General features: G+C 39.7%; 1 protein-coding gene across 1 annotated transcript in view; it reads right to left on the reverse strand.

The window, feature by feature from the left end:
* CDH23 (cadherin related 23) overlaps window positions 1–27,000 on the reverse strand; it is a 782,513-nt gene that overhangs the window by 260,533 nt on the left and 494,980 nt on the right. The window contains exons 21-22 of the mRNA XM_018553073.1: window positions 25,245–25,357; window positions 20,863–20,970 (exon numbers count right to left, since the gene is read on the reverse strand). Coding sequence (XP_018408575.1) covers window positions 20,863–20,970; window positions 25,245–25,357 — 221 coding nt within the window. The remainder of the gene's footprint in view (window positions 1–20,862; window positions 20,971–25,244; window positions 25,358–27,000) is intronic.

Genomic DNA, 27,000 nt, shown 5'->3' on the forward strand with positions numbered 1-27,000 from the left:
TATATATAAAGATCTTTCTATATCTATATATAGATCTATAAATATATATATATCTATAAAGTATATATACACACACACACATTATGGATGCACCGATACCGATACTAGTATCGGTGTTGATACAGTTGAACTCGCCCAATGCTCAAATACTTACCGTCGATACCGGAGCTGGAGATTTCCTGACCGGCAGTGCCACGAGGGAACATGGAAGCCAGCTTCCTGGCCAATCTGCATCGAGCCGGCCAAACAGCATGGAGATAGATTCCCGGCCAATGAGGAAGACGGGCAGCAGGTAATGACCCACCACCCGTCTTACTGATTGGCCGTAAAGCTGGCTCAATGCTGATTGGCTAGGAAGCCGCCTACCCAGCCAATTAGCATGGAGCCGGCTTTCTGTGCAATTAAGAAGCCAGGCGGCAGGTAATAACACGACAACACCTACAGATGGTCATGAGGTGCCATCCGGCTTCCTGATTGGCTAGGAAGCCAGGCTGCTTAGCAACAAGTGAAGCTGGCTTCCTAGCCAATGAGGAAGCTGGGAGGTGGGTCATAACCAACTGCCCGGATTCCTGATTGGAAAGGAACCTGGCTCCATGCTCCCTCAGCACCGCCAGTTAAAGGGAGGTCTCACTCTGAACAGAAGTTCTGGTATCGGAGGTAAGTATCAGAGTATTTGGGCCCAACTTGGTATTGGCACCGATACTAGCATGTCGGTATCGCTGCATCCTGAACCTAAACTAAGGAGAATGCAAACTGATTTGTCATGTCAAAAAAGTACACTCCTATATTTACCACCCCCTTAAATCCATAAAACTAGAAGCAGGTGTTCCAGACTAGGTACCAGTGATGAGAATCTCCTTAGGGAGTATGCAGATGGAATTCACTTAAACCTCAGATATCTAGGGTTTGTTGTGTGCTTTGTTATTGATGTGTGTGGTATCATCATAAAAAGATCAAAATAACTTTCCAAGGCCCTCAAAGGAAAGGTTGTGCATGCCTATAAATGTGGCAAGGGATTTAAAGATATATTTGAAGTCAATAACTTCACTGCAAGGAAAATAATATACACGTTGCAAAGATTTCAAACAACTGCTAATTTGTTGAGGACTGGAAGGCCCAGCAAATTCAGACCAACAGCTCACAGTTTGATGCTAAAAAAAGTCTCCAGGAACCCCAAAATTTCAGTGTGGAATCTGCAGATAACTCTTGCAACAGTTGGTGTCAAAGTGCATGCATATACAATCAGAAAGTGATTGATCCAGTTTGACCCGCATAGGAGGTGTGCCAAGAAAAAGCTTTTGCTACCCAAAAAGTACATTAAAGCAAGACTACAGCTTGCCATTAAACATTCAGGCAAAGACCAGGTCTTCTGAAACAATGTGCTATGGACTGATGAACCAAAGATGGACTTGTTCGGCCACAGTAACTTTAGACATTTGGTGCAAACCAAAAAGAGCGTTTCAGGAGATGGACCTAATGCGAACTGTGAATCATGTTATGATTTTGTGTTGCTTTGCTGCTTTAGGATTTGGGCAGCTTACAACCATCATCATCAACTATGAATTCTGCATCATATTAGAATGTTCTTGAAAAGAATACATTATCTGTCCAAAAGTTGAAGTTGAACTAGAAATTAAATCTATCAACACAATGATGATTCAAAGCACACAAATCCACCAAATAATGGTTCAAAAACAAGAAATTAATGGTTATGAACTGGTCAAAGCACTCATGTGAATCCCATTGAAATTTTGAAGGGGGAGTGTGAAATGGGCAGTTCATGCAATAAAACACACAAAACTTTCTGCAAACGGAAGGTATTTTGCATGGAGCAGTGGTCAAGCATTCTACAGAGTCAACGTCAGAGACCAGTGAAGTGTCAAGAAAAGTAATTCCTGCATAACAAGGAAATACCAGCTTCTGAGGCAACATTACATCTATTGATACTTTTGTTGAATACATGGTTGAAAGGGCAATTGTTTTATGTTGTGTTTTTAGTTAAGTATATGACTAATTTGTTTACATAACTGTACATACAATATGCTCATATCCATCAAGCATATACTGTATGTACTGTAGAATCATACAAATCATAAAAATGGCTGCACAGAGAGGTCCACCAAAGATCTATGTGCCAGAAATTTCCAATATGATGGATATGCTTTCCTCTAAACTCCAGTGTAGTGTTCAGCTCTCCATTAAAAACCCAACTGTCTTCTGAACTTGTCACATACAGAGGAATATACCTACTACAGTTTGGAGGAAGTATGCTTTTATTTGTAGGCTATTACAAGGAGCAATCATCTACTATTTCAACAGCCATAGAGATTTCTGTATTGAACTCTGGTGTTCAGATCTTTACATTGATATTGTCAGATCTTTTCAATGATAGTCATTATACTTCTCACTGAGCTTTAGGTGTTGTGCAAAGCCCTGCATGAATTGCAAGGTGATATTGTGTAAATTAGCTCTACATTGTGTTGCTTGCGTTGATGAATGCAGGAATGTAAATGCATGAGCTAACCATTTTTGTCTAAACTGTGAAGCAGCATTATATATGCATCATGTGCATGATTTTTCCATATATGGCATAAGTGTAAATATGCTTTTAGAGACTTTTTGGTTGATAAATACGTTTTGCTGTGTAAAAATCACACGCACCTAGTGAATGCGTGTGCTTAGGTTAGTAAATCACCCCCTTAGAGTCAGAGTAAAAATAGTATATATATATATACATTTACTGGTGGAGTGAGCTTGGTGCTGAAGTGCAGATATTTTGGTGGTTTGCATTCTGGAGAGTAAGCTGTGCGCAGATCTCATGGGTGACATGGGTATTGGAGGAACGGCGCAGGATTGAAGGATTGGTTACTCTGCTTCGGGTTAAGTAACCAGGGAATGTGCCAAGGATGGTGGTACATATGCTTGAGGATTTACTTATGTATCACATCTGTACAACTTATCTAATAGGACCCGATTCATACCATGCATTTCTTTATAATTACAATGTTAAAGATTAAAATTGCTTATGTTGATCAATCCTTAGGATATGTCAAAGTGTTTAGCATTTGCATTTTTATGATGTTAGCTATTAGGAGTCATAAAATACTTAGCACCTAAAATGGTTTGTTTATTTTACAGCAGCCAAAAGAAAAACTTTAATTAATTCTTGTCTACAGCATTATAAATCCAGAGCAAATGGTTTAGGCTGATGTGTGTTTTCAAGCTCTTAAAATGGCTCATTTATTTTAGAGGGATAGAAAGCCATGTGTTTTAAATGGGTAGATTCACATAGGAACTGATGCTTATTATCCAGAATATGATTATATAACAGATTTTCTATTGTACTGCTAGGAAATCAAGAAAAAACAATACAGTGCATAAGATTCATTTTTAACTGAATAAAAAGTTTTTGTTTTGTGAGCAACTAAAATAATAATTTATATATAGTATAGAAACCATGCTCAATCTGCTCTAAAGCCTGATGTTCTGTTAATTTGTCATACATATCCCTCGATCTAGTATAGGAAAAAACAAAATGTTGATTACTTTACTTAATGTACAAAAGAATTGTTAAAATGGTTACATGGATACCAAAGTACCTGAATGCTAAAAGTGGTTGTGGCTACAAATATAGGAGGCTATAGTCCAGGAAGGGAACATCAAATTCTCATAGTTCCAAATAGGAGTCAAATAGGAGTCTAAGTAGGCATCATGCAGTCAGACCTGAAAAACAACTTCACTCAAAATGGGTATCCCCATTTTGGATACAACAAGGCAGTGTTTAAAGGTTTTCTAAACCCTCCGTTTTTTTTGCATATATCTACTGCTAGCAAGCAGTAGATATATGCAAAAAGTAAAAAAAAAAAAAACTTTAAAAGCGGTTTAAACTTACCGTTGTCTTCGCCGTCCAAAAATCCGAAACTGCTCAGCGGCCGCAGACCATCTTGGGGCGGCGCATGCCCAGTTCGGATTTTCAGCTGGGAGACGTGGAGAGACGCAAGGTAAGTCTATGGACGCGTGCACCCACATGCAGACACTGTGGGACAGAAAGTGCCAGCAAGGACAGAGGAGTCAGTGCTGGATCGGAGACAGATGAAAAGGACAGGAAAGAAGATCGGATTAAGAGACATCATTTAAGGTAAGTGTTTTACTTAACATTGGGGGGAAGGAAAACATTTTTTGACTTTAATGTCACTTTAATCTCATGCTGGGTCTATGCTGCTGTTGTAGCCAAACCCAACATAGCTGCCACAAACCAAATTAAGCTTTTTAGCTCACTGGACCAGCCATATGTAGAGTGCTCCACTGTATGACATCCCTCATACCTCCACTCTGATTGAGGATGCAGTCTCTTCTCTCAGCTGCTGTTCCACAGACCCAATGTTGAACATTTTAGGCCGCACACTTATTCCCCCTCCACAAAAAAATAATGATCCTTTGATCCCTCTCTGCCTGTGTGGGTACCTCCTTTCGACATGTTTCACTTAGGACTGATAATCATAGTAAGACAAAGCTAACTCCTGAGTAAAACATGTCAAATGAAGGACATCAAACGGATTTTCAACATTTAAGGTTTTTTTTTAGCTGAGCCGAGAAGCTATTATCAATTTATTCGCAATTTATTCGCAATATTTCTAGAACATCATTTCTTGGCAAAGGACAAAAAAATGCTGCATCACCTGCCTTCAATATAGTTCTATGACATCAGTGGCTTGGCAAAAAAATCCAAGCTTAGCCTTGGCTGAGCTTAACATAAATCAAGGTTAAAATGTCATCCTAACTATTGTAAAAGTTTGATCAGCAGCTACAGAAAATGTCTGCTGAATGTTACCATCACTAAAGGAAGTGTATATACATGTTTCCCAGTCTAGACGGTAATTGTATAGATAATATTTTCAGTAATGTAAAGTACAACAGTTAGTATTTTTAGCTTAAGCAGATAGGTTTTTTTCTGTTATTGCAGCACAGCTGAGGATCACACATGTTTGAAGCCATTTATGAAGAAAGGAAGGTAACTCTAAAGGATTCACAAACTATATATTATGCATAAAACAAAATATACATCCAAAAGCCAGTGGTGATGCTAAGTCAGTTGAACCAGTTGCCTTACCTTCTAAGGTGGCCTCAAGTTCATAAAGCTTTACCTCCAAGTACCTGATTGCATTCAAAGCATCTGAGTATTCCAAAAACCCAGATGCTCTATTATACATCTATAGATCATCAATTGAACTATCAATCAATAGCCAGACTCCTCCTGCCCCCTGCAATTTCCTATTGGCCACCAAATGAGACCTTTAGCAACAAAGTAATCCTTTTGCTGATCAGCTTACATTTGCCTTTAACTTATAAACTCTTAGCACTTACTTGCAAACATGGGAGCGAAAGAAATGAAGCTATTAGCAGCCTCTCAAATTTAAACTGTTACTTTTTCAGTACAGGTTAGAAAATGAATACACATTAATTGCCTTGGCCTTTAGCTCAATTTCCATCTGCTCTAGATTGTATAAATTGGCCTTACTGTGTCTTTAAAGTGTGTCATTAAACCTAATTTTATTAGAAAACTTCTGGATCATGTTCAAAATCAGAATGACAGTAAGGTTTTCATTAGAAGAGGCTTGAAATTCCAACAGCAGCTTTATTATTTTTTTGCAAAGAATGGGGAAAGGATAGAGCATCTATCAGTGTTTTATTGCCATATGTTGTGAAGAGATGTCACCAGCACACCAATATGACAAACAAGTCAAAGTTCAGTGAACCTTCATTTTTATTTTTTAGAAGTCACTTAAAGTAGTGTCAAGCGCTTTCAGGGCCGCGCAGGGTCCCCTTCATCAGGCTCACTTGTTCACTTTAAGCCTGATGAAGGGGACCGTGCGCGGCCCCGAAAGCGCTTGACACTACTTTAAGTGACTTCTAAAAAATTAAAATGAAGGTTCACTGAACTTTGACTTGTTTGTCATATTGGTGTGCTGGTGACATCTCTTCACAACAATCTTTGCCTGATGCGGCGCCATCCGCGGTCATTGCGAGCACCCATTTACTTTATGGGAAGTCCGGTAAGGTGTGCTACAGGTGTTTGGACATTTATTGCCATATATGTCCCTATTGGAAATATTGTTCCTCACTTCCTGTTGTATCTATCCAATGGGAACACAGACAAATACACATTTTTAGAAGAGTAGGGAAGTCTTAGGACTTTTAAATATTTTTGCGGTCTGTGCCTTCCCATACCAATGACAACCACAGTTCCTGTTTTTTTGTACAGGCATCACAAAGACAAGAAGTGAGGGAAAATCTCTCCAATGGAGACAAAAATGTTCATGTTTCTCTGAAGCTAAAAAAAATATTGACTGGGGTAAAACATTTTTTTAATTGGGCTCAACTCAACAGGCTTTATCTGGAGCAGGGTTGGGCAAACTGCAACAAACTGAAGACATCATAGATAATTCTGGCATTTTCAAACAGCTCCAATAACAACAACCTGAAACAGCTGTCACCTATTTACCACATTAGTCACATGTATAGAAATGAGCTCTTATATACCAAGGGGGCCCTTGTGGCAGACTGGCAAGGCTATAGTTAGACTTGCCAGAGACAACTTAAATTCAGGCTAATTATCACTAGTCATGAACTTGGGCTTGGTGTGAAATCAGTTTGCCTCAGTTTGCCCAAGCCCGTTCAAAACAGTAGAAAATATTGAGGATTCAAGTCCTGTGTGACAGCGCTCTCATGGGAGGTGGGGGGTAGTGGTTTCTGCGTTATTCAGAACTTTTTTATTTTTGAGGGGGCTGTGTGGATGAGAATAAAAGTGGGGTGAGGGTGGCGTTCGGCTTCAGTTTAGTATGGACCGGGGTGTCCAACTGGTATGGGTGTAAACAGAAAAAACAAACAAAGTCTGAGGCGCAACTACCATGGGGATGGACAGGGGAAAAGGTGGGCTGGGGCACGCAGGGTTAATGCTGCCTGAGAAGCAGTATATTGATGTTTCTCCTCCGTGGAGTATTGAGTATCAAGGAGGGAGAGGAACTACACCTACACGGAACTACACCTCGACTCTGCAACTCAAGATCCATCACCCAGACCCAGAGGAGACCGCCGGACTTCGCCTCCAACACGAATCCCGCCGTCGATGACTACACTTCTTTAAGAACCTCACGGTGAGTTGATATACGCACTATACACCTCTCAACTTGCTTCTGTTTCACCTGCACCTATTTTGTTTCCTCGCCCTCCTTGATACTCAATACTCCACGGAGGAGAAACATCAATATACTGCTTCTCAGGCAGCATTAACCCTGCGTGCCCCAGCCCACCTTTTCCCCTTTTCATCTGTCCATCCCCATGGTAGTTGCGACTCAGAATTTGTTTGTTTTTTCTGTTTACACCACTCAAAACAGTGACTGTCACTGGCAGCCCAACACAAACTTTATACCAAGTTCCTGTTTTTTTAAATTGTAAAATGTAATTTTACAACATAGGATATATATGTGTTACATACTGCTTGTGCCAGCTATAATGAATCTTTTCAATATGCTTTTTCATCTTCAAGATTTATAACAGTATAAGATGAACACATCAAGAAAGAATTATCAACTCATAACATTCACCATAATTAACTGTATTAAAATACCAATTAAGCAGTAAACTTACTGGTACCTTAGTGTTTCTGCTATATTTAACTCAGCCAGTAGTAGAGATAAACAATGAACATCGAATGCTACCAGCTACATTGGAGCCTAATGCCTACCTTAAAATTCACTCAATAATCTGACTTACAATATTTGCAAATGTATTCCTATTGAGAACTATTTATTCATCCAAAATACAATTACCATAATTCCCAAGTGTTATAAATAACGCATGCTAGTACTGATAACAATTGGACAGAATAAAAAAAAACCCACAATGAAAACACTGTGAATCGTAGTAAAAATATAAATTCTGCAGAACAATTGTTTTGGGCTATTTAATAAGCTTTATTCCTTTGGATACTATCAATGGAAGTCTGTTGAATTCATTAATATATACCTCATACACAAATAAATGCACATAATTGTTGTTTACTAATCACAAAAGAAAAGAAAATTGCACAGATAAGAATGTTTAAAAGTCTAGGCATGCACAATATGTTATTGCTGGATTCTACAATGAACTATGCCATTGTGCAAATGTAACCACAATAATAATGTTACAATGCATTGTGCGCCAAACAATTTCATGGCCTTAAAATAGAAAAACTGAAATTAAAAAATGAGACTTGTTCAGTTAATGTCTGCTGCTGTGAAAACATAATTAGAATGGAAATAAATGATGTTTGATCTGGACAAAAATAAAAATTAATTTAATGCATTATTAAGCTTATATGAAGTCTATTTTGTGTACTTTGGGAATGAGGTGAAAAATATTCAATTAGTTTGATAAGTGTGAGAAAATGGAGAGGGAACATTTATTGAAACCCCTAATGATGTGAATTAACTTCACATCATTAGTGCAGATTAAGACTAGCGAAAATGAATGCTTGGGAAAACAGAGGGGTTTATTCACAAAGCAGCCAAAGGCAGCCGAGTGAATAACCCAGCTGAAGTGAGCTACACTACGTTTGGCTATTCACTTCTGGCTTGTATGGCTGATTTTGGCAGCACATAGGCTGTCTTCAGCTGCACTTCGGTCAGCCGAACATGCCTAGCATGTTCGGCTGAGCCGGAGTGCAGAAGGACTTCGACTCAGCCGATCCAAAGTCTGGATCGGCTGAGCCGAAGCTCTGTCAGCTTACTCGCCGAAAGGCAGTGAGTGAATGCCGAGCGGCATTCAGCTTGGCTATTCCGCTTGGTACCTCCGTGGTGCCGAGCAGAATAGCAATAAATGAAAAGTCAGCATTATCAGCAGCAGTGCTTTTTGATCTTTTAGCCTTGGCAGGGCTGCGTGTTGTAAGAGAATCAGGAGGGGACGACTCACCCAGAGTATGATGAAGCTCCGAGGGAGAAAGAGGAGTCGTGTCTGTCACAGAGGCTGCTGACAGAGGTGAGCGAGATCGGATCGGAGACGGGCAGCTGGAGCCGGCGCCATCTTGTCTGCTTCCAGCCGCGGCTGGAAATAAATCAGTCAATTTCTGAGGTTTATGAGCTCCTTTGCCCCTCTTAGTCATAGAGATGACAGCAGTGTGGAATTAGGCACTTGCGTGTGGGTCCAGGTGGAAGATAGAAGCTGCTGTAGTTGTCTTTTAGTCGCTGTAAGGGCAGCAGTGGTCAGAGCTCTCTCAGAACACGGCCATCACAGTCAGCGGCCGGACACGCCCCTCCAATGAAAAGAGTTTTTTTTTTAAAAAGTTGAAAAAATATTTTTTTAAATGTAAATACATTTTAAATTTAAAAAAATAAAGATTTAAAAAAACAACAACAATTGGGTGGAGCTAGCAGTGATAGAGTCTTCTAGCCGTTCCCGGCCAATAAATAACTGGGCAAAGCCAACAGTGACGGCTCCGCCCAGTTATTGTTTAATGACAGATCAGCATCCCCAAGTCATTTGGGGACGCTGATCTGTCATTACAGCTGGGCGGAGCCAGCCGTGAGATCACTACTGGCTCCGCCCAGCTGTCATTTGCGGGGCGAAAGGCCGTTCGCCCCGCTTCAGCTTAGTTGAGCCGAAGCATATGCCTTTGGCTTGGCTGAGCCGCTCGGCCGTCATAGACATAGGCAGCTGAAGTTAGACATAAACCTTGATTTTTCCTGCAAAAGTAAACCTGGTCCCTTTTTTTTTTTACCCTGCCTCCTAAGCTACGCTATTGGTCAAAGATGCCTCTAATTACATGAATGGAAAAGCAGAGAGAGTCCTGGGAGGTCAAAGAGGTCAGAGTCTATTTCAGCTATTTAGGTCTACTGAGCACTGCAGAAACTGTTATATGTGCTATATAAATCATGTATAATAATTGTAGCCCCCATCACCTTCTGTGATGTGGCTACTAGACATTTAGCGATAGCCGGGGCTGTAGTCAGCCTGGCTGGATTTATAGTGGCAATTATTTGGTTAATCCCAGGTGTCTAACATTGCCTGTACCCCCCTGGGCGGAGTGCGACTCTGTCATATTGTGGGACAGCCAATGAGAGGCACTGTAATGACGGCTCCGCCCAGTTATTGTTTAATGACAGATCAGCATCCCCAAGTCATTTGGGGACGCTGATCTGTCATTACAGCTGGGCGGAGCCAGCCGTGAGATCACTACTGGCTCCGCCCAGCTGTCATTTGCGGGGCGAAAGGCCGTTCGCCCCGCTTCAGCTTAGTTGAGCCGAAGCATATGCCTTTGGCTTGGCTGAGCCGCTCGGCCGTCATAGACATAGGCAGCTGAAGTTAGACATAAACCTTGATTTTTCCTGCAAAAGTAAACCTGGTCCCTTTTTTTTTTTACCCTGCCTCCTAAGCTACGCTATTGGTCAAAGATGCCTCTAATTACATGAATGGAAAAGCAGAGAGAGTCCTGGGAGGTCAAAGAGGTCAGAGTCTATTTCAGCTATTTAGGTCTACTGAGCACTGCAGAAACTGTTATATGTGCTATATAAATCATGTATAATAATTGTAGCCCCCATCACCTTCTGTGATGTGGCTACTAGACATTTAGCGATAGCCGGGGCTGTAGTCAGCCTGGCTGGATTTATAGTGGCAATTATTTGGTTAATCCCAGGTGTCTAACATTGCCTGTACCCCCCTGGGCGGAGTGCGACTCTGTCATATTGTGGGACAGCCAATGAGAGGCACTGTAATGTATGTACAGTACAGCAGCCAATCACTGGGCTTCTCTGAACCAGTGGTGCATGCTGGGATAGGGTACATATTCTGGTGGGATTTGCCATGTGCTGCGACTAGCCAGGACCAGCCCTGGATTAGGGCTGGGTCCTGTTCAGTCTGCCCCCCAGGCTAGGCCTGAGGCCTGGGGGTGGGCATGGGCTGTTGTGAGGGGAAGGTTTCCCTGAGGCATCCAACATCGAGGAGGCCTTTGATGCTGAAAGAAGAAGAGAACCGGGACCAGTGCAGTCTCTTGAAGTACCCTGGATCTAAGTGGACTTCAGGAGCATGGTCGGTGTCTTTCCTGATTGAGGATCTGCATCCATCCTGTCTGTCTGTTACATCAGTGGCTGTCCGCTGTCTCCCAGGTGGATCTACACTGATACATTTAGCAAGTCTGGTGAGTTTGGAGCTTCTGTTGGTTACCCCTGGACACCTATAACCCCTATAACCTCTCTCCCCAGTGAAGATGTTCAATAAATTGTTTACTTAGCATTTTACTACTGGAGTGGACATCAGTTTAATGGCACCAAAAGAGGGGCGGTTAGTGCTATTGGGTGGGCAGCTGAAGATCATACCATAGACAGACTAGAAATGAACCGGGCATCCAGCGGCTCTTTCGGGGGGTAGCGCTACATAATCATAATAATAATCTATAATAACAATTTTGGCATGTGGTTTTTACTAAAGGCAATCTCTGTATAATGTATGTTCAGCAAGTGCATTCATAGCACTATTCTTGCATTGTTTACCCTAAAGTAATTTGTTTGTCTTTCACAATTTTACAAGCTTCTTGATCTATAGTTTTTATGTTAATAAAATGTAGCCCCTTCTCCCTAAGTGGAGTGGCTCTCTAAATTTAGTGTTGCTGGAACTGTAACCAGTTGAGCGGATTTGTAGTCTGTGATCATTTGGCCATTCCTAGGTATTCTGCTATTGTTTCCACCTACCTGTTGTGAGGTGTGACCCTACCACAGAGTGGGGCAGCCAATAGGAGAACATTGAAAGTGTTTATGTCTCTTTAGACAATCACTAGGAGTTTCATGGCCAGTGTTGCATGCTGGGAAAGTGCAAAAATACACAGGAATTGCCATGTGTGCAGAGCAGTCTGCCCTTGGGCCTAGCCTGGGGGTAAGATGTGCACAGTTGGAGAAGCTAACTAGGCCTGAAGTCTGCAAGAGGCCAGATATAGATCCAGGTGGGGTCTGGGACTGTCTAGGATGGAGAAACAGAAGAGCCCTTTATCTGCAAGAGGTGCCAGAAAGGCTAGGATGGCTAGGACCTCAGGAACAAGTTTGGTGTCTCTCCCAGAGAAGATCTCAAGTATATTATCTATCCAGCCAAGGTTCTATTACACAGAGTCATCCTCTGCTCAGCTAATGTATTCCTGCACTTTGGAACCTTGAAAGGACTGGTGTGCCTGGAGTCTGGCTTTGGCTGTTCTACAATAAAGCATTTAAAAAGTGACTGGCACCCCATTTTTCTGTTCACATCCCACAATCCGGCTGAGGATCCATCCATGAGAGTAAAATGTCAGCCCTTCCTGCCTCTGGGGTTCACCGCTTGCCTTTTTCGGTCAGAGTGGTGCTACAAAAGTTGAATAAAGAATATTTTATAAGGTTTAATAAAGAGTCCTGTAGACTAACCATTAGAGGAAGGCTTGATGAAATTGCTTTTCAGTAAAGCCAAATTTGTTTTTTTTTACTACTTTTTTTGGTGGGCACAGGAGAAAATATACCAATGTATACCCTTAACCTAAAGTCAGCAGATAGCTTATGCCCTCTGTCAGCTGAAAGGGCATTGCCATACCGCAGACAAAAAGGTTCCTGACAATACGAAATACATTGTGAATATTATAGCATCAATCTCAAAATATTTATCTACAGCCAATGGGAGGCACTGTAATGTATGTACAGTACAGCAGCCAATCACTGGGCTTCTCTGAGCCAGTGGTGCAAATTAATTTATCCACAAAGTTTATCAAATTGTTTAGGCTAGGCCCCAAGAATATATCTATAGTGTATAGATATAAGTGATTCTGCGCTGGACCTAAAGAAATGTATAAATGCTAGTGTGCCAATTTAGTTTGAAGGCTGCAGCAAAATCGACCGTGGGGTCAACACATTATATGTTGGGGGCGCTGCATAATTTGAAAGTTATATATCTATAGTGTGTTGATTGTAAACAGCTGGTTTTCAAGTTGTTATCTGAGGGGATTTATTCAGTAATTGCTTATTACTAATTATTTATTTCAACACTCCCAAATTGTTAATATCGGTCGAGCATCGGGCAAGACCAAGGACGGAGGGCAGAACGAATCGGAAGGACGGACGGAGCCAGCATCAGACGGTTTCCTGACAGTATTAGACGAAGGAAGGACGAATAGACGGTAGGACGGACGTAAGAATCAAGCAGAAGATCGTGCAGGAGGACCGGATCATAAAAGCAAGAACATAGAGCTGCCAGAACAGGTCGTATGAAAGAAAGGAGGGGGACCAGTAAATTTGTAGAAGTGTAATTGCAGTAGTGTTTTCAGAGATTCTAAAGGGGAGTTAGACTCAGTAATAGTAGTGGGGGGAGAGTGCCTTAACCCTTTCGCTGCCAAGGACGTACGTCGTACGGAGCTACAAAAGTGCTTCCAGCTGGCCAGCTCAGTACGTCGTACGGACCTGGCATTTACAGTTCTACTATAAGCTGATGGTCGCTTTAGCGACCATCAGCTTATAGTAGAACTGTTCAGCAGACTGTCCCCTTTAAATTAATAGCTGTCATCAGCGGCTCACAAGCCGCTGATGACCGCTAATTTTAAAAATACCGGGCGCCCCCCCCAGGGAGGGATGAGGGGCTCCATGGATCCCCACTGCTTGTAGGGTCTGTGGTAGCGGGGATCCATTAAAAAATCACCGTCGGGGGGGTCGGGGGGGTCCCGGGAACGAGCGGCAGCTGGCCGCAATTCAGGATGGCAAATGACAAAATAAATGACAACCAGCATGGGTTTAGGAAGGACCGTTCCTGTCAGACTAACCTACTGACTTTTTACGAGGGGGTAAGTAGAGATCTGGATGGAGGGAGGTCTGTGGATGTGGTAGATCTGGATTTCGCTAAGGCTTTTGATATGGTACCTCATAAATGCTTACTATACAAGCTGAGAGCTATGGGCATAGATGGAAGGGTGTATACATGGATAGAGAACTGGCTAAGGGAACGGGTACAGAGAGTATCAATAAATGGCGCCCTTTCAGACTGGGCTAGTGTCATTAGCGGTGTGCCTCAGGGTTCTGTGCTGGGACCCATGCTTTTCAACCTTTTTATTAACGACATCGGGGACGGAGTACACAGCGATATCTCAGTGTTTGCTGACGATACCAAAATTAGGAGGGTAATAGAAACAGGCCAAGATAGTGTAACATTGCAGGAGGACCTGGATAAAATAGGGGAATGGGCAACTATGTGGCAGATGAGGTTTAATGTCGATAAATGCACAGTTATGCACTTTGGGAGGAATAATAGGCAAATGGGTTATACAATTATGGGTATGCCGCTAGGGAAGTCGGAAATGGAGAAAAGATTTGGGGGTCATTGTAGACCACAAACTAAATAATAGATTACAGTGCCAGGTTGCTGTAAGCAAAGCTAGTAGAATCTTGTCCTGCATCAAGAAGGGAATGCTTTGCAGGGATAGGTCTATAATTCTGAGAGACCGAAATGTACAAGGGTACAGGTACTCTTAAGAATGAGAACACTCATGGACTATACACACACACACACACACACACACAACAGGTTGGACTTGATTGACTTATGTCTTTATTCAACCTCAAATACTATGTTACAAGGCCTAGGAAACTTGGGACCATGAAGAGTTGGAAATTGTTCTAAATATTCATATTTATCTTCACAATGTAAAAATGTTTGCTCAATCTTCTGCATGTGAAGCAATGTTGTTGGGTAGTCTCCTTACTGGTGCTATGTACTGCAGTGGAAAAAGCTTGCGCCTGTGTGTGTCACATGTTGACAAGAACCACTAGCCGCTGCTGATGGGCCTTATTAGGCTGAATAGTACTGTCAATTGGTAGGTGTCCTGAAATAATAAAAACTATGTGAGTGCTTTAAACATCCATAGGGTTGTGCTTACATTTACAGGCTTGCCATGTGAAATTTGATGCTACCAAAAAGTAGGGATTATTTGCATTTAATGGTTTTCTTTAAGTGAATCTGTGGTTTGCCCATACAAAGAAAGTAGGTTACTGTGCTCTGTACATCATCAAACTTTGCAATACCTTAACCTATGTAGTGCTAGTGCCTTTTTAGCCACCTAGAGACAAGAGCAATGTATACTATGTCCTTATAAGACATTATCAAAACATATCACACTAAAATGGTATATATTATGTGCTTCAGGCACAAACATGTTTGTTTTTTCTGGTGGTATTGTCTTGTGGTAATGAAAGAAAATAAAGAATAATTTTACAGTGAAAACAAAACTAAAATAAAGATTAATTTTCAGTTTTTAAAAAAAAAACTAGTGTTACTGCGGATACAGATTGTATTCTTATCTCTCCATTTCATTATGACACTACAATTATGTTGCTGGTACACACCCAGTGAAGTATTTTACAAACATAATAAAAGGTATTTTATTTTAAATGTGTATTTTTTGTGAAGTTTTTGTTTTTAAACAAAACTTTGAGGTCCATTTATATATGTTTTGGCACAAGATTCATACTACTTTCACAAAAGATTCAAACATGTTACTAATTGTACTTGATTGGAAAAAAATATGTGTTAAGGTGCCCATGCACTGCATGATTCTCGTACAAGAATCGTGCAGTGTAAATGAAGATGTGCGACCGTTTCTACTGTACGGTCGCACGTCTTTTGCCTAAGGAGCACGCTAGAAAACCAGACGAAAATCTTACGATTTTCGGCTGGTTTGAACGGTGCTCGGGAGACAAATGCCGAACGGGCCGGTGTGCGCACGCGCACACTGCCCATTCAGCATTGTGGTCATCGGAAGCCCACCCCTCAGGGGGGCGGGGTTGCGAGGATCGCAAGTACGATCTGCCTGTCCAAGATGGGCAGATCGTACGTTTTATTGTGCTATTCAAAAACAATAGATACATTGAGATAAATACATTGTATTTACATTTAGTTTTACCTAAATCACTTACCAAATGCTGATTCTACCTCCAGGTATCACTAAACAGATCAGAATGTATAGATCCACAAACTGCTGGGCCCCACAGCACTCACACAATCTACTATGGCTATAGCTACAACCTTGTAAAAGTTCACTAACAGCATGTATGTATGTCCTTCGTAGGTGTCAGGTTGAATAGCAGCTAGGATAGTGGGTATATGGAGGGCTAACAGGATAAGTTTTACTACCTAATTACATTTAAGCACCAGACAGGTATATCTAACCATGAATATTATTCCTTTAGGACCTAGAATGCAATTTATTAGTAGCCTTTTCTGGTCTGTAATAGACAGATTTTACTAGACATTAGACATGATCATATGCACTGTCTTCCATTTTATGTCATTTGTCATCTTTTGAAGGGAATGAGAATTATTCTGTGTTACTTTCCATTACTCACTGAAGGGTGGTAAATCAATTCTTTCTCTGCGAGGTCCTTGAAAGACAGTATTAGATTTTCGCAAAAAGCAAAGTAAAATAAAACACATTTTCTCATTTGTGAAATGTTTTATCTTACCCTTGTAAGTACATTACAACTCAACAAGTGAAATCATATTTGTGTTAATTTTGTTTATGTGTAGATGGTTTTAAGGTAACAAGCCTTCACATTAAGGGACAAATTATGTAAAATAGGGAACAGCCAGAGAAATGTACGAATCTACAAAGTACATCTTTCAACTGCTACCTATGATTTCTTTAGTTAAAAGCACAAACTAAGTTTTGCAGGAGAACAACAGCCAGAGAGACCATGCAATTGGTTCTATGTTGCAAACATAATCCTTTTGGTTATGCATAGTCTATACAGGCATATACACCTGGCACCTGTCACTGTAATCCACCTCAAGGTAGCATTGTGGTGTGAACAAGGAACAAAGAAAACAGTTGTTTTCTATGAGCCCTTGCTGATAATAGCATTGATCAGGTGCAGAAAATCACAATTTTTGCAGTCAAATTTAAGAAAACTCCCACTATATATGTGTATTTGTTCCCATTTGTTATGTGTTCCCATTCCCACATAGCATAGCAAAAAAAAAAAACACACCCACACAATATATATATTTAATAAAAAATAAACGGGGGTAACAAACTGGGGGCAGACTGAATTTCCTCTCATTAACATGCAATGCTTGTAAGTCTTTAACTCTTTGTTAGGTCAGAGTGTTCAATTTTACTTTTTCAGCGAGTAAAAAGCACTTAAAAACAACAATTAAGTTATGCAATCTGAATGGGAACATATAATATATAAAAAGTAGGCTTTATCCTGGGTTTCAAAGTAAAGCTGGCATACACTGTAAACATTTCTGCTGGTTCTTGGTGAACCGGATGAGATTCACACAGTGGGTGGTCCTGTAGGCACCCTTCTATCCAGCATCCTTTAATCACGAAATCGAAGGAGATGGATGGGAAATCTTTGCTCGAACAGTGATGGCAGCCAATCAGCTGCCTTCACTATGCACGTATTCTAACAGCGGCACACCCACCGCTGTCATAATACAAAGGACAGAGTGGGTGATTAACACTGTTTAGCATGGATGGAGGAATTTGTTATATTTTTTTCCTTCAGCCCGCATGGTTTTATAACCATTGTCTGTAACTGAAAAAGAAAATACTGGGTAAGAAAGAGGGCTGCAGTACTAAAACCAGAGCTGATTGCTGAGGATTTTGCAAAGGCCATAATGATGATTGTTATAGAATACTCCAAAATGACAGTACGTTGTGAAAGTCATCTATGGAGCAGGCCACTGATAATTAGACTTTTTTTGTTGAACATCCCTAGTAGGATCAGTAATTATAAGTTGGTGTGTAAAATAAAAACAGTCAATTTCCTTTTATTGTTGATTACTGAGATAATGCATTTGTTATAAACACAGAACACACTCCTCAAAAGGCTGGATTCCAACTGGTTTCTTCCAGGAATTTAAAATTAGTAAAGTTCAATTTCAACAGGAAATGCAAACAGGGAAAAGCTGGGGAGATAAACAACTATGGTACAATATATAGTGTAGTTAGTAGTTAAAGGCAAGTGTTTCGTTGGTACTTTCTGTGTATCTACATTCCCATTTTCTGTTTGCTGCAGTGTAAACAGAATATGGCATTCCCTGATCACAAGCCAGTAGGATGTTCATAATGTACCCTGCATTTTACTTATGGCAATAAACCACAGCTACACCTAGATCTTGCCAAGAAAGACATGTCCATTTTGAATAAAGGATTACTTCTGGTCACTAAACCCAGGAAAGACCCGCAAAATCAAGGTTGTTTCCATAAACACATTTGTACTTTAAAATTAGATCATTCCAAAAATATATTTTAAAGTTAATTCTGAAAACTTGGAAATACTTAATGTTAACCTCCATGTAACCAGTCTTGAGCACTATGTTCTAACTTTCAGTTTAAATGGGCTACAAAAGCTATCACATATTTGGGAACAAAACAATTATGTCTAAGTTGGAGGATATATTTAAAACAAATCTTCCCCCTTTAATGTATTCTATTAAGTCTGACCTTCATAGATGGACTAACGATTTGTATACCTGATTCGGCAGAAATGCTATTCTTAAGATGATGATTAGACATGTGCACTGCCAAAAAATTTGTTTAGTTTCGTTTTAAATTCGGATTTGTGTTATTTCATTTTTCAGGATTCGGGTGTGAAAGTCAATTCGGATTCGGAATTCGGATTCGGACGAAATTCGGTAGCGTTAGTACGAACGTTCGTTTCGTTTTCTGTTCTTATTTGTTTCTTATTCGTTTTGTTCGTTCGTTTGCAGCAAAAGTGACATTTGAGGGGGAAAAAATATTTTTCTCCTTCTCTAATGTCACTTTGCTCCAACGAACGAAACGAATAAGAAACGAATAAGAAACGAACGTTTGTACTAACGCTACCGAATTTCAGAAATGGAAATTCGGATTTGTTTGCATTCGTTATGTCTGTAATTCGGAGTTCGGATACATCCGAATGTCCGAATTTCCGAACATTTGTCCGAATTTCGATTCGGAACGAATCGCACATGTCTAATGATGATCCTCCCTCATTCATTATACCTCTTCCAGACATTACTACTTGCAATTCCATCTATATTCCTACGACAACTTCAAACAGCATTTATTATATTTGTATGGGCAGATAAAAAGCCTAGGTTGAAGCATAGTTTTCTCTTATGTTCAAAGACTTTTGGGGGCATTGGCTTCCCAGACCCATTTAAATATTATAAAGCCGTCCATCTCACCAGACCATTAGACAGGTGTAGACACTCTACCTTTAAACATTCAGTCTCATTAGAACAAGAGTCAACAGATATTTATTTGCATGGTTTAGCTTGGTTGCCAAAGCTATATCTTAAACCATTTTGGAATCATCCACTATTAGGCCCCACACTAAAAACAGTGCGATCATCATCTCTTATAACAACTCCAAAAAGTGACACTTGTCTTATGACTCTGTATTGGGCAATCCTGCTTTTCCCCCCAGGAATATTGGAAAAGCAATTTCTAGTGATGAGAGACCCGGGGAAAGTTAGATTCCATGAGTTTGTGATCCAATATGGCTTACCGTCGATGGCAGAGCTCTCAGCGGTTTCTTCCCCCTTTTTACTTAGATGGCAGATACTTCAATTATTTAGCTTTCTACAAACCCTTAACAGAAGATTTATTACCACAACAAGGCTTACCTCTTTTGAGAAGTTATGTAATGGAAAAGGTATGTTTAGGCATGCTTAATATAAAGAGGGAACTATTTTACATATATTCTGGTCATGCTCAAAAATACATCCTTTTTGGGATCAAGTTAAGGGTCACATTTTTAAACTAACTGGAGAAGATTTGGGGGGAAATCCGGAGACTTACCTTTTACATGCCTACCCTATTTCTAGGAAGAAATATAAGCATTCTTTATTAATACATTTAGTGAACACAGCAAGAATTTGTATACCAACGCTCTGGAGACAGGAGGCTCCCCCATCCAATCCACTGTGGTTCTCTAAAATCGCTGAGATTAGAGATATGGAGGAAATTACATCATCATTATATCAAAGAGAAGAGAAATGTGGCGTTGTCTGGTCTAGTTGGATGCGATTTACCTGTTCATGGGAATACAGGGCCTTTTTGTCAAATGTAGCGTAAGTGCAGTGGAGAATGAAGGTACCTACGTGAGATATTTTTTAGTGGAGCCCTTTTTTTGGGAAGGGGGGAGGAGGGACAAGAATAATTGTAAATGGTATTAGTGGTATCATATTGTTGGAAGAAATATTGAATGTAACATTTGAAAGTTAAGTACACACAAAACAGGTGGGTATTTTGTAGATTTTATGATATGGATACAATTGTTATTTCTATTTTTCTTATTGTTGTATAATGTATTGCTTTGAAAAATAAAGAATAAAAAAAAGATATTTTAAGGTCACTTAAAAAAAGTAAGGTTGCTGCACAATGCTGTTATGTAATAAATATACAGTGATGCAAAGGAGAGATCCACTAAGTTAAGGTGGCACTAAACTCAGGAGTTAAATCCTAAAAATGCATTCAAGTACCTTAACTATTAACAAAAATTTAGCTTGTCTATGTATCACTCGGCTGTACAATCTCAAATAATCTCTGAATTTATGCCAACACTGTCCTTCCTTCTGGATGATGGCTACTTTTGTTCTCCATGTTACCTGTGTGGGTTATAAAGTAGCCACCACTCCAAGCTCCCTCCCATAATGGACTACAATCTCATGTTTAGTTTACTGATTTGTATTAAGTTTGTAGTCTCAGGTACCTTAATGCATTTTTAAGATTTAACTCCTGAGTTTAGTGTCACTTTAAATAAATAAGGTAAGAAAGCTAGTAAAGTCCAGAAATTGGATATTATCATAACAAGATGGACAATTAAAAACAGTCCACTATACCGTAGTGACATCTGAATCTGGCGGCGTCATTTCTACCAGGTTAATAAGGTAAGGTTCATCTTTCCATTGAGGAGCATTGTCATTTATATCCAACAAAGTGATATTTACCTAAATAAAAAAGATTAGGTTTTTCCATGTATAGTATTTACTATAATACAGCAATCTGATATTTTAAACAGAAGCATTAAAACATTTTTATCAAATGCACAAAATTACTTTTTCAATTATGCCATTTTATTAAACACACTCAACTCCCACAGTATTGTGTTATACCTTAAGTTACATATTATGTTTGTCGCTTGTCTACATTGTATTGCCTTGAGCATTACCTGTTATATTCAAGGATTGCTGGGTTAAGAAATATTTAGACTAAGTCCTGATACTGAGAAGGGACAGGTAGTAAAGCATTTTACAGGTCAAATTATAATTTTCTAGTGTTTTATAGAGAGCAAACGTAACAAAAAGTGACAGAATTTATTAAAAGAAAGAAGTGATCTCAGTGATTCTAGTCCACAAGATTCCAAAACAAAGAAATTCCCAGTTTGTGTAATTCTAGATTTCTCTGTTGGTCTTTCATGACAGCACCACTTTGATAGACATTTCACATAAAAATATGGATAGGATACAGCTTTTTCTGTAACCAAACATGCGGAAGCTGGTAACAACAATCAAACCTAGAGCAAGATATAAACAGACCCTTACCGGGGCAGAGGCTATAGCTAAATGCAGCAATGTTATTGCATTTTATGGAGCTAAGAGAGACCTTGTTCCTATGTTGATGAGCAAAAGGGCTTTCCCACATCCAGTCCCCAAGAGAATGTGGGGGTCAGCAGGCTGGGGGCTTATCAGAATCTAGGAGCCTCATTTCAAATAAGGGGTCCTGCAGACATCAAGCCACCCCCTACATATTTACAAAAAGAAGCAGGAATGTAAGTTAACACACCACATATTTGAAAATGTCCTTCACTGAAAAAAACATTAAAAAGTTATATTGATATAAACATGCCCGTAGAAATTAATAGGATTTAGTATTGGGCATGCTTTTTTTTTAAGTATGTATATCTTTATTGAGTTTTACAGAATACATAACCATTAAAGGGATAGACGAATCATATACAGGTAAATACATTCCTGTTGCCAGCCGGCCTTCCATGTAGAGATGTCTTTGAGTCTAGGAATAGTTAATAAACAAGTAAGATATGTAAAGCTTATAGAACTTATAAAACATCCATTGTCTAGATTAATAACATCCTAACATCCGGTTATTGTGTTGAACAGTGCCGACACAAAATTGCTATAGGATGTGAAACAAGAGGTTGGAGACAATAGGAGATAGTATAACCCTAGATCAGGGGTCTCAAACCTCCGGCCCTCCAGCTGTGGTGAAACTACAAATCCCATGATGCATCTCTCTTCGGGAGTCATGTCTATGGCTGTGAGAATCTTGCAATGCCTCATGGGATTTGTAGTTCCACCACAGCTGGAGGGCCGGAGGTTTGAGACACCTGCCCTAGATTGTGTGTGTAGTAAGAATAAGATTGACTACCAGTTAGAGTGTTTAGGATGTACCAGAAGAGTCGGATGGGAGGAGCGGATTTGGAAGGGGGGGAGGGGTAGGGAGGAGGATAGGGGAAGGGGAGGGTTGGGCATGCTTTTGAGCATTTTTAGGGTAGAAAAAGTGCTACAAAACGCTAGGTGTGAACAAGGCCTAAGACTAGTACAACTTTAGTAATGTAGTAGAATAGTGTTTAAGAATGGATTTGGAGCTCCAGGAAGCCTGTAATAAATGCTCTTTGGAGCCCTATTATTTATAGTAATGCCCCTGCATTGACTGTATAGGACTGCAAAAAAACTGTGAAACATTTAGCAATCATTAGCTGCATTCACAATCACTTTTTCCTAATCCCTTTCCTCTTTCTGTGGCAGTTCTACTAGCTCAGCAATGTAATGAACTGTTTGCTCCGTTAAAACAGCTAAGCCTTACAGAAATTACACGTGGTAATTAAAATGACTTTAGACTAGAAAGCTGCTAATTGAATATTATTTTGATGAGCCCTGTACCAAGCTCCTGTTATCTATGTAGGCATGTTTGTGTTAACACATCTCAATTAATATTTATTAAAGAACATTACATTGAAAAATCAACACCTCTCACACAAAGGAACTCCAGGCAGATGTATGCAACAATCTGCAGCAGCGATGGTAGCCTGCAAACGAAAGACTGGTTGATAGCATTGCGCTACTAGCAGGAACCTGCTGTAATCCTCAACACCAACATATTCAATACTATTACCTTAACTATAACTGTGCTATGTATTTTTTTTGAAAATGCTATAAAGTACCTGCCAATTATTTGGGTGTAAAGGTCTAAAAGTTGCAAAAAAAGACTTTGAGCAGACATTTCAGGTCATCATAAAAATTAGGATAAACACTTCTTAGTTTTGCTGAAGTTTTGTGGCCAACATCCTTTAGGTTAATATTCACACTGAGTTTTTCCAAGTGTTCTACATAGAGCAATGAGTCAAACATAAGATATTCTACCACTGATTGCTAGTAAAATTTACTCTGCTAGTAAGTGATTTTGAACCTGCAATCCACTTTGAGTGAGATTATCAGATGTGGATTGCCGATATCAAGTGAAATAGTAAAGTGGTAAAAAAAAAAAGTTTTGGGGTCCAAATGACCCATTACCAGTTCTATTGGCTGGGTTATCCATCCCGCTGAGTTGCTGTGGTTAAGGCTGATCTGCTGAAAATTCAGATTTAGCTCAACTCAGCATTATTTGTTTGTTTTCTTTTGGTGCCCCAGTTTTCTTGCAAATCTGCTAGGCTTACTGGCATTAACTTCCACAGGCCACATTCAAGCAGAGACTCAAGCTAAACTATTAGTAAAAGGACTGTTACTGGATACAAGGGTTGGACATCAAATATTTCTGTCAAGTTGCTCTGATATGTGTGATAGCCTCAAAGTACCATGGCAGCTTCTTTCAGCTTAAATGAACCAGTTGAGCTGTGTTTTAGAAAACCCACATAATGTTCCTTTCTGACTCTAAACACAGTTGGGGGAATTTATCAAAACTGGAGCAGACAAAATATGGAGCAGATTTGCACCACAACCAATCAGCTTCTCTGTCTAATTTTCAAATCCTACCTGAACAAACTGAAGAGAGATGCTGATTGGCTGCCATGGGCAACTGCTGCACAATTTCTCTGCTCCAGTTTTGATAAATTCCCCCCAGTTAGTCTAAGGCCATTGCCCTCTCTCAAGAATAGTGTAAGCCAGGATAAGGCAAAGGAAGGTCAGGCCTGTTTAGTCTACTGCTCCAATGAACTCCACCTGGATGAGCAGATTGAAAGTCATAATAAAAATGTTCAGTATAACACATAGAGAGGATTGGTGAGAAGACAAGAAGTAAATTACTTTTTTCATCGTCTCCTACTGTCAAAAAAAGGCCTATTGAGGTTTGGGCAGAACGTTTCATGAAAATGTTGACATCTAATAAAGAAAACTGTCTTTTAAGCAGCAGCCCAAGTAGTCTTGAGATTTTAAGATTGTGTGTTGCTGACACACCAGTCAGCTGCTGATGAGTCCTTGGCAAGTATTGCTGTTGGTGCGCAACATCTTTATGTGGATAGCATCACTTTATGAAGAACTCAAGAGCTCACTCAAGTAGGTGAAATGCTTTGTTTTTAAGCATATTTTTTGAATGTAGAAAAGCGTACACTTTCTTGCAGATGGAATTCCCCACTTAAGTTGAGCTGTTTTGGTGAGGTGGGGTGTGTGGGGGGTGTGTGGGGGGTGTCAATCAGATTAAACAGATTAACAGGACCATTAAAATGTTTCAAAGTCTAGAAATAGATACTTTGAAGTTATATATTTACTCCCCATCACTGTAGGCAAGAGATTCATACTTCAGATTGCTCATTTAAAGTGCAACTGAAGCAAAAACTTTGCTAAAATGAGGATCAACCTTTGATTTTGAAGGCTCATTGTCATCTACTCTTTTGTGAGTATTATTCTACTTTTGCCGTTTGTCTAATAAAAATGTATCTACACTAGGGAAGGCGCCCCTTGTTTTTGTTTTTTCCTTAGATATAACAATGTCCCTGACTGATGTGGGGCAGCGACCTGTAGAACTTCTGCATGTATATCTCTTCAGTGGAGTGGTCATCTCTGGCACTATTGGTTTTTTATTTTTGTGAAGCCAAAACTTATATATATAGAAAGGCTGACATATTTGTAATGCACAACCTAAACCCTAAACCATTTCATTCTCTGAATCATTTCAAGCTAGTCCATGTTTACATTTCTGGCAACGATGTTGTAAAATATATGGTTTTCAAATTTATCAACAATTATCCAGTCATCAAGCATTGACTTACTGTAGCTATGCCTGTTTTCTGATTGGGTCCGACACCACCATCCATAGCACGGATAATTAAGATATACTCTGATTTTGCTTCACGATCCAGAAGAGTTGTTGTAGTGATTTCTCCTGTTAGAAGAAAGTATAAATTAAAGATCAATATCATATTGATTGGATAATTGTGCTTAGCGATGCAATATTCAGGGGCCAATCCTTATTCTTAAGTAAGACTGCACAATCAAGGCATCCTACCAGAAGAACCTACAATGAATACAATAGCTTAGCAAACTCTTAACACCTATTATCTGACAAATGTACTGATGTAATGAGATAAAAATATTGACATATGGCAAATCATATTTTCTCCAACAGTTGAACTTACAAATGAAAACTTGAAAAAAGCTACAGCAGATCAACAAAGTAACTGCAGGATATTGCTTAAAAAGTAAAGCTTGATTCACAAAAATCTTCCAAATATTGTAACATATGGATAGATTTATGGAAACTGAAACAAAAGTGAAGCTTTGCCCAGATCAAACTATCAAGATTCATCTTCTATTACAAGAACCTTAACTAAAAACCTGTTTGTTCCCTTGGTCCACAGTTTTTCTATACTATTTATTGTATATTCAAATTCAAGCTGATGGAAATTTTACCTACATTTAACCAAGTCATGTATGTGGAAAAATAGGATTTTTGTACTTGCTGTAATACCTTGTTCAGAAGATTTTACAGGAGGAAAGTAATTCTTAAAAACAATTGGGTAATAATGATACCTTCAGGAGGTTTGGACACAAAAAAACTTGAAGTTAGTTATAATCCCGCTATCAATGCTCGAAGAAGCCTACTTGAAAAGGGAGTGAAGGCAAATATGTGAATTGCAATGACCAATGAAAAAGGACACCAAGGTTCAACCTGGTGTTTCAGCAACAGGACAAGTAAACAGAGAATTGTTACCTGATGGAATGATGAGCCCAAACTGACAATCTGGAGGACAACCAAACATGCAACATCAGACGAAAAGGTAGAACTATCAGTAAACATGAGAGCAATTCTCACCAACAAAGTGGACAGCAACAAAGTCAACAAAAAAAGGGAGAAGGCCAAAGTCTAGGAAGTAAAAATACCAAAGCAGGTAACAACTAAAGGCGTGTGTAAAACATGCCAAAACAAAAAGATGAACCAGTAAACAGCTGAAGACCGACTTCAGGTAGACGGACCCGATAGCTGTTGTGTAGAGATTGGCTAAAATAGCAATTTGAAAGTCCTAATTGAAGTAATTGAAGAGAAAATAATCCACAATATACAGATTGAATTAACAATTAAAATGTATAGAATAGAATTAGAATTAACAATTTAATAAAATGTCTAGTAAAAATATAGTCAGTGCTGAGTGCGTCCAAACCTGCTAGGACACTACTGAAAAAACTCATACTTGGTGGTTGGAGACGGGGTTATACGGGAGGTGGCTTATTGCCTTTTGTTTGCCCGTGTCTTAAAAGGAGACATTATAACCCAAATGTCTCAGAATTATTATCCCCCTGTGTCCCTCATTAGACAATATAAAAAATACATTTTTGGAAACACAAAGAAGACACCAGGAGGTTCTATTCACCTTCAATGACCCTTACACATGTCATATTCATTTTCAGAAAGTAAAGCAGAAAGAATGAGACTCCTTTGTAACAGTACCTTTGGTTCCGAGAGGCATTCCCCAGCCTCGCCCCCAGCATGCCCAGCCCCGCCCCCAACCCCCCCAAGCCCCACCCCTA

The sequence above is a fragment of the Nanorana parkeri genome, unplaced genomic scaffold, assembly GCF_000935625.1.
Source record: "Nanorana parkeri isolate BGI_ZX_2015 unplaced genomic scaffold, ASM93562v1 scaffold108, whole genome shotgun sequence".
Classification (NCBI taxonomy): domain Eukaryota; kingdom Metazoa; phylum Chordata; class Amphibia; order Anura; family Dicroglossidae; genus Nanorana; species Nanorana parkeri.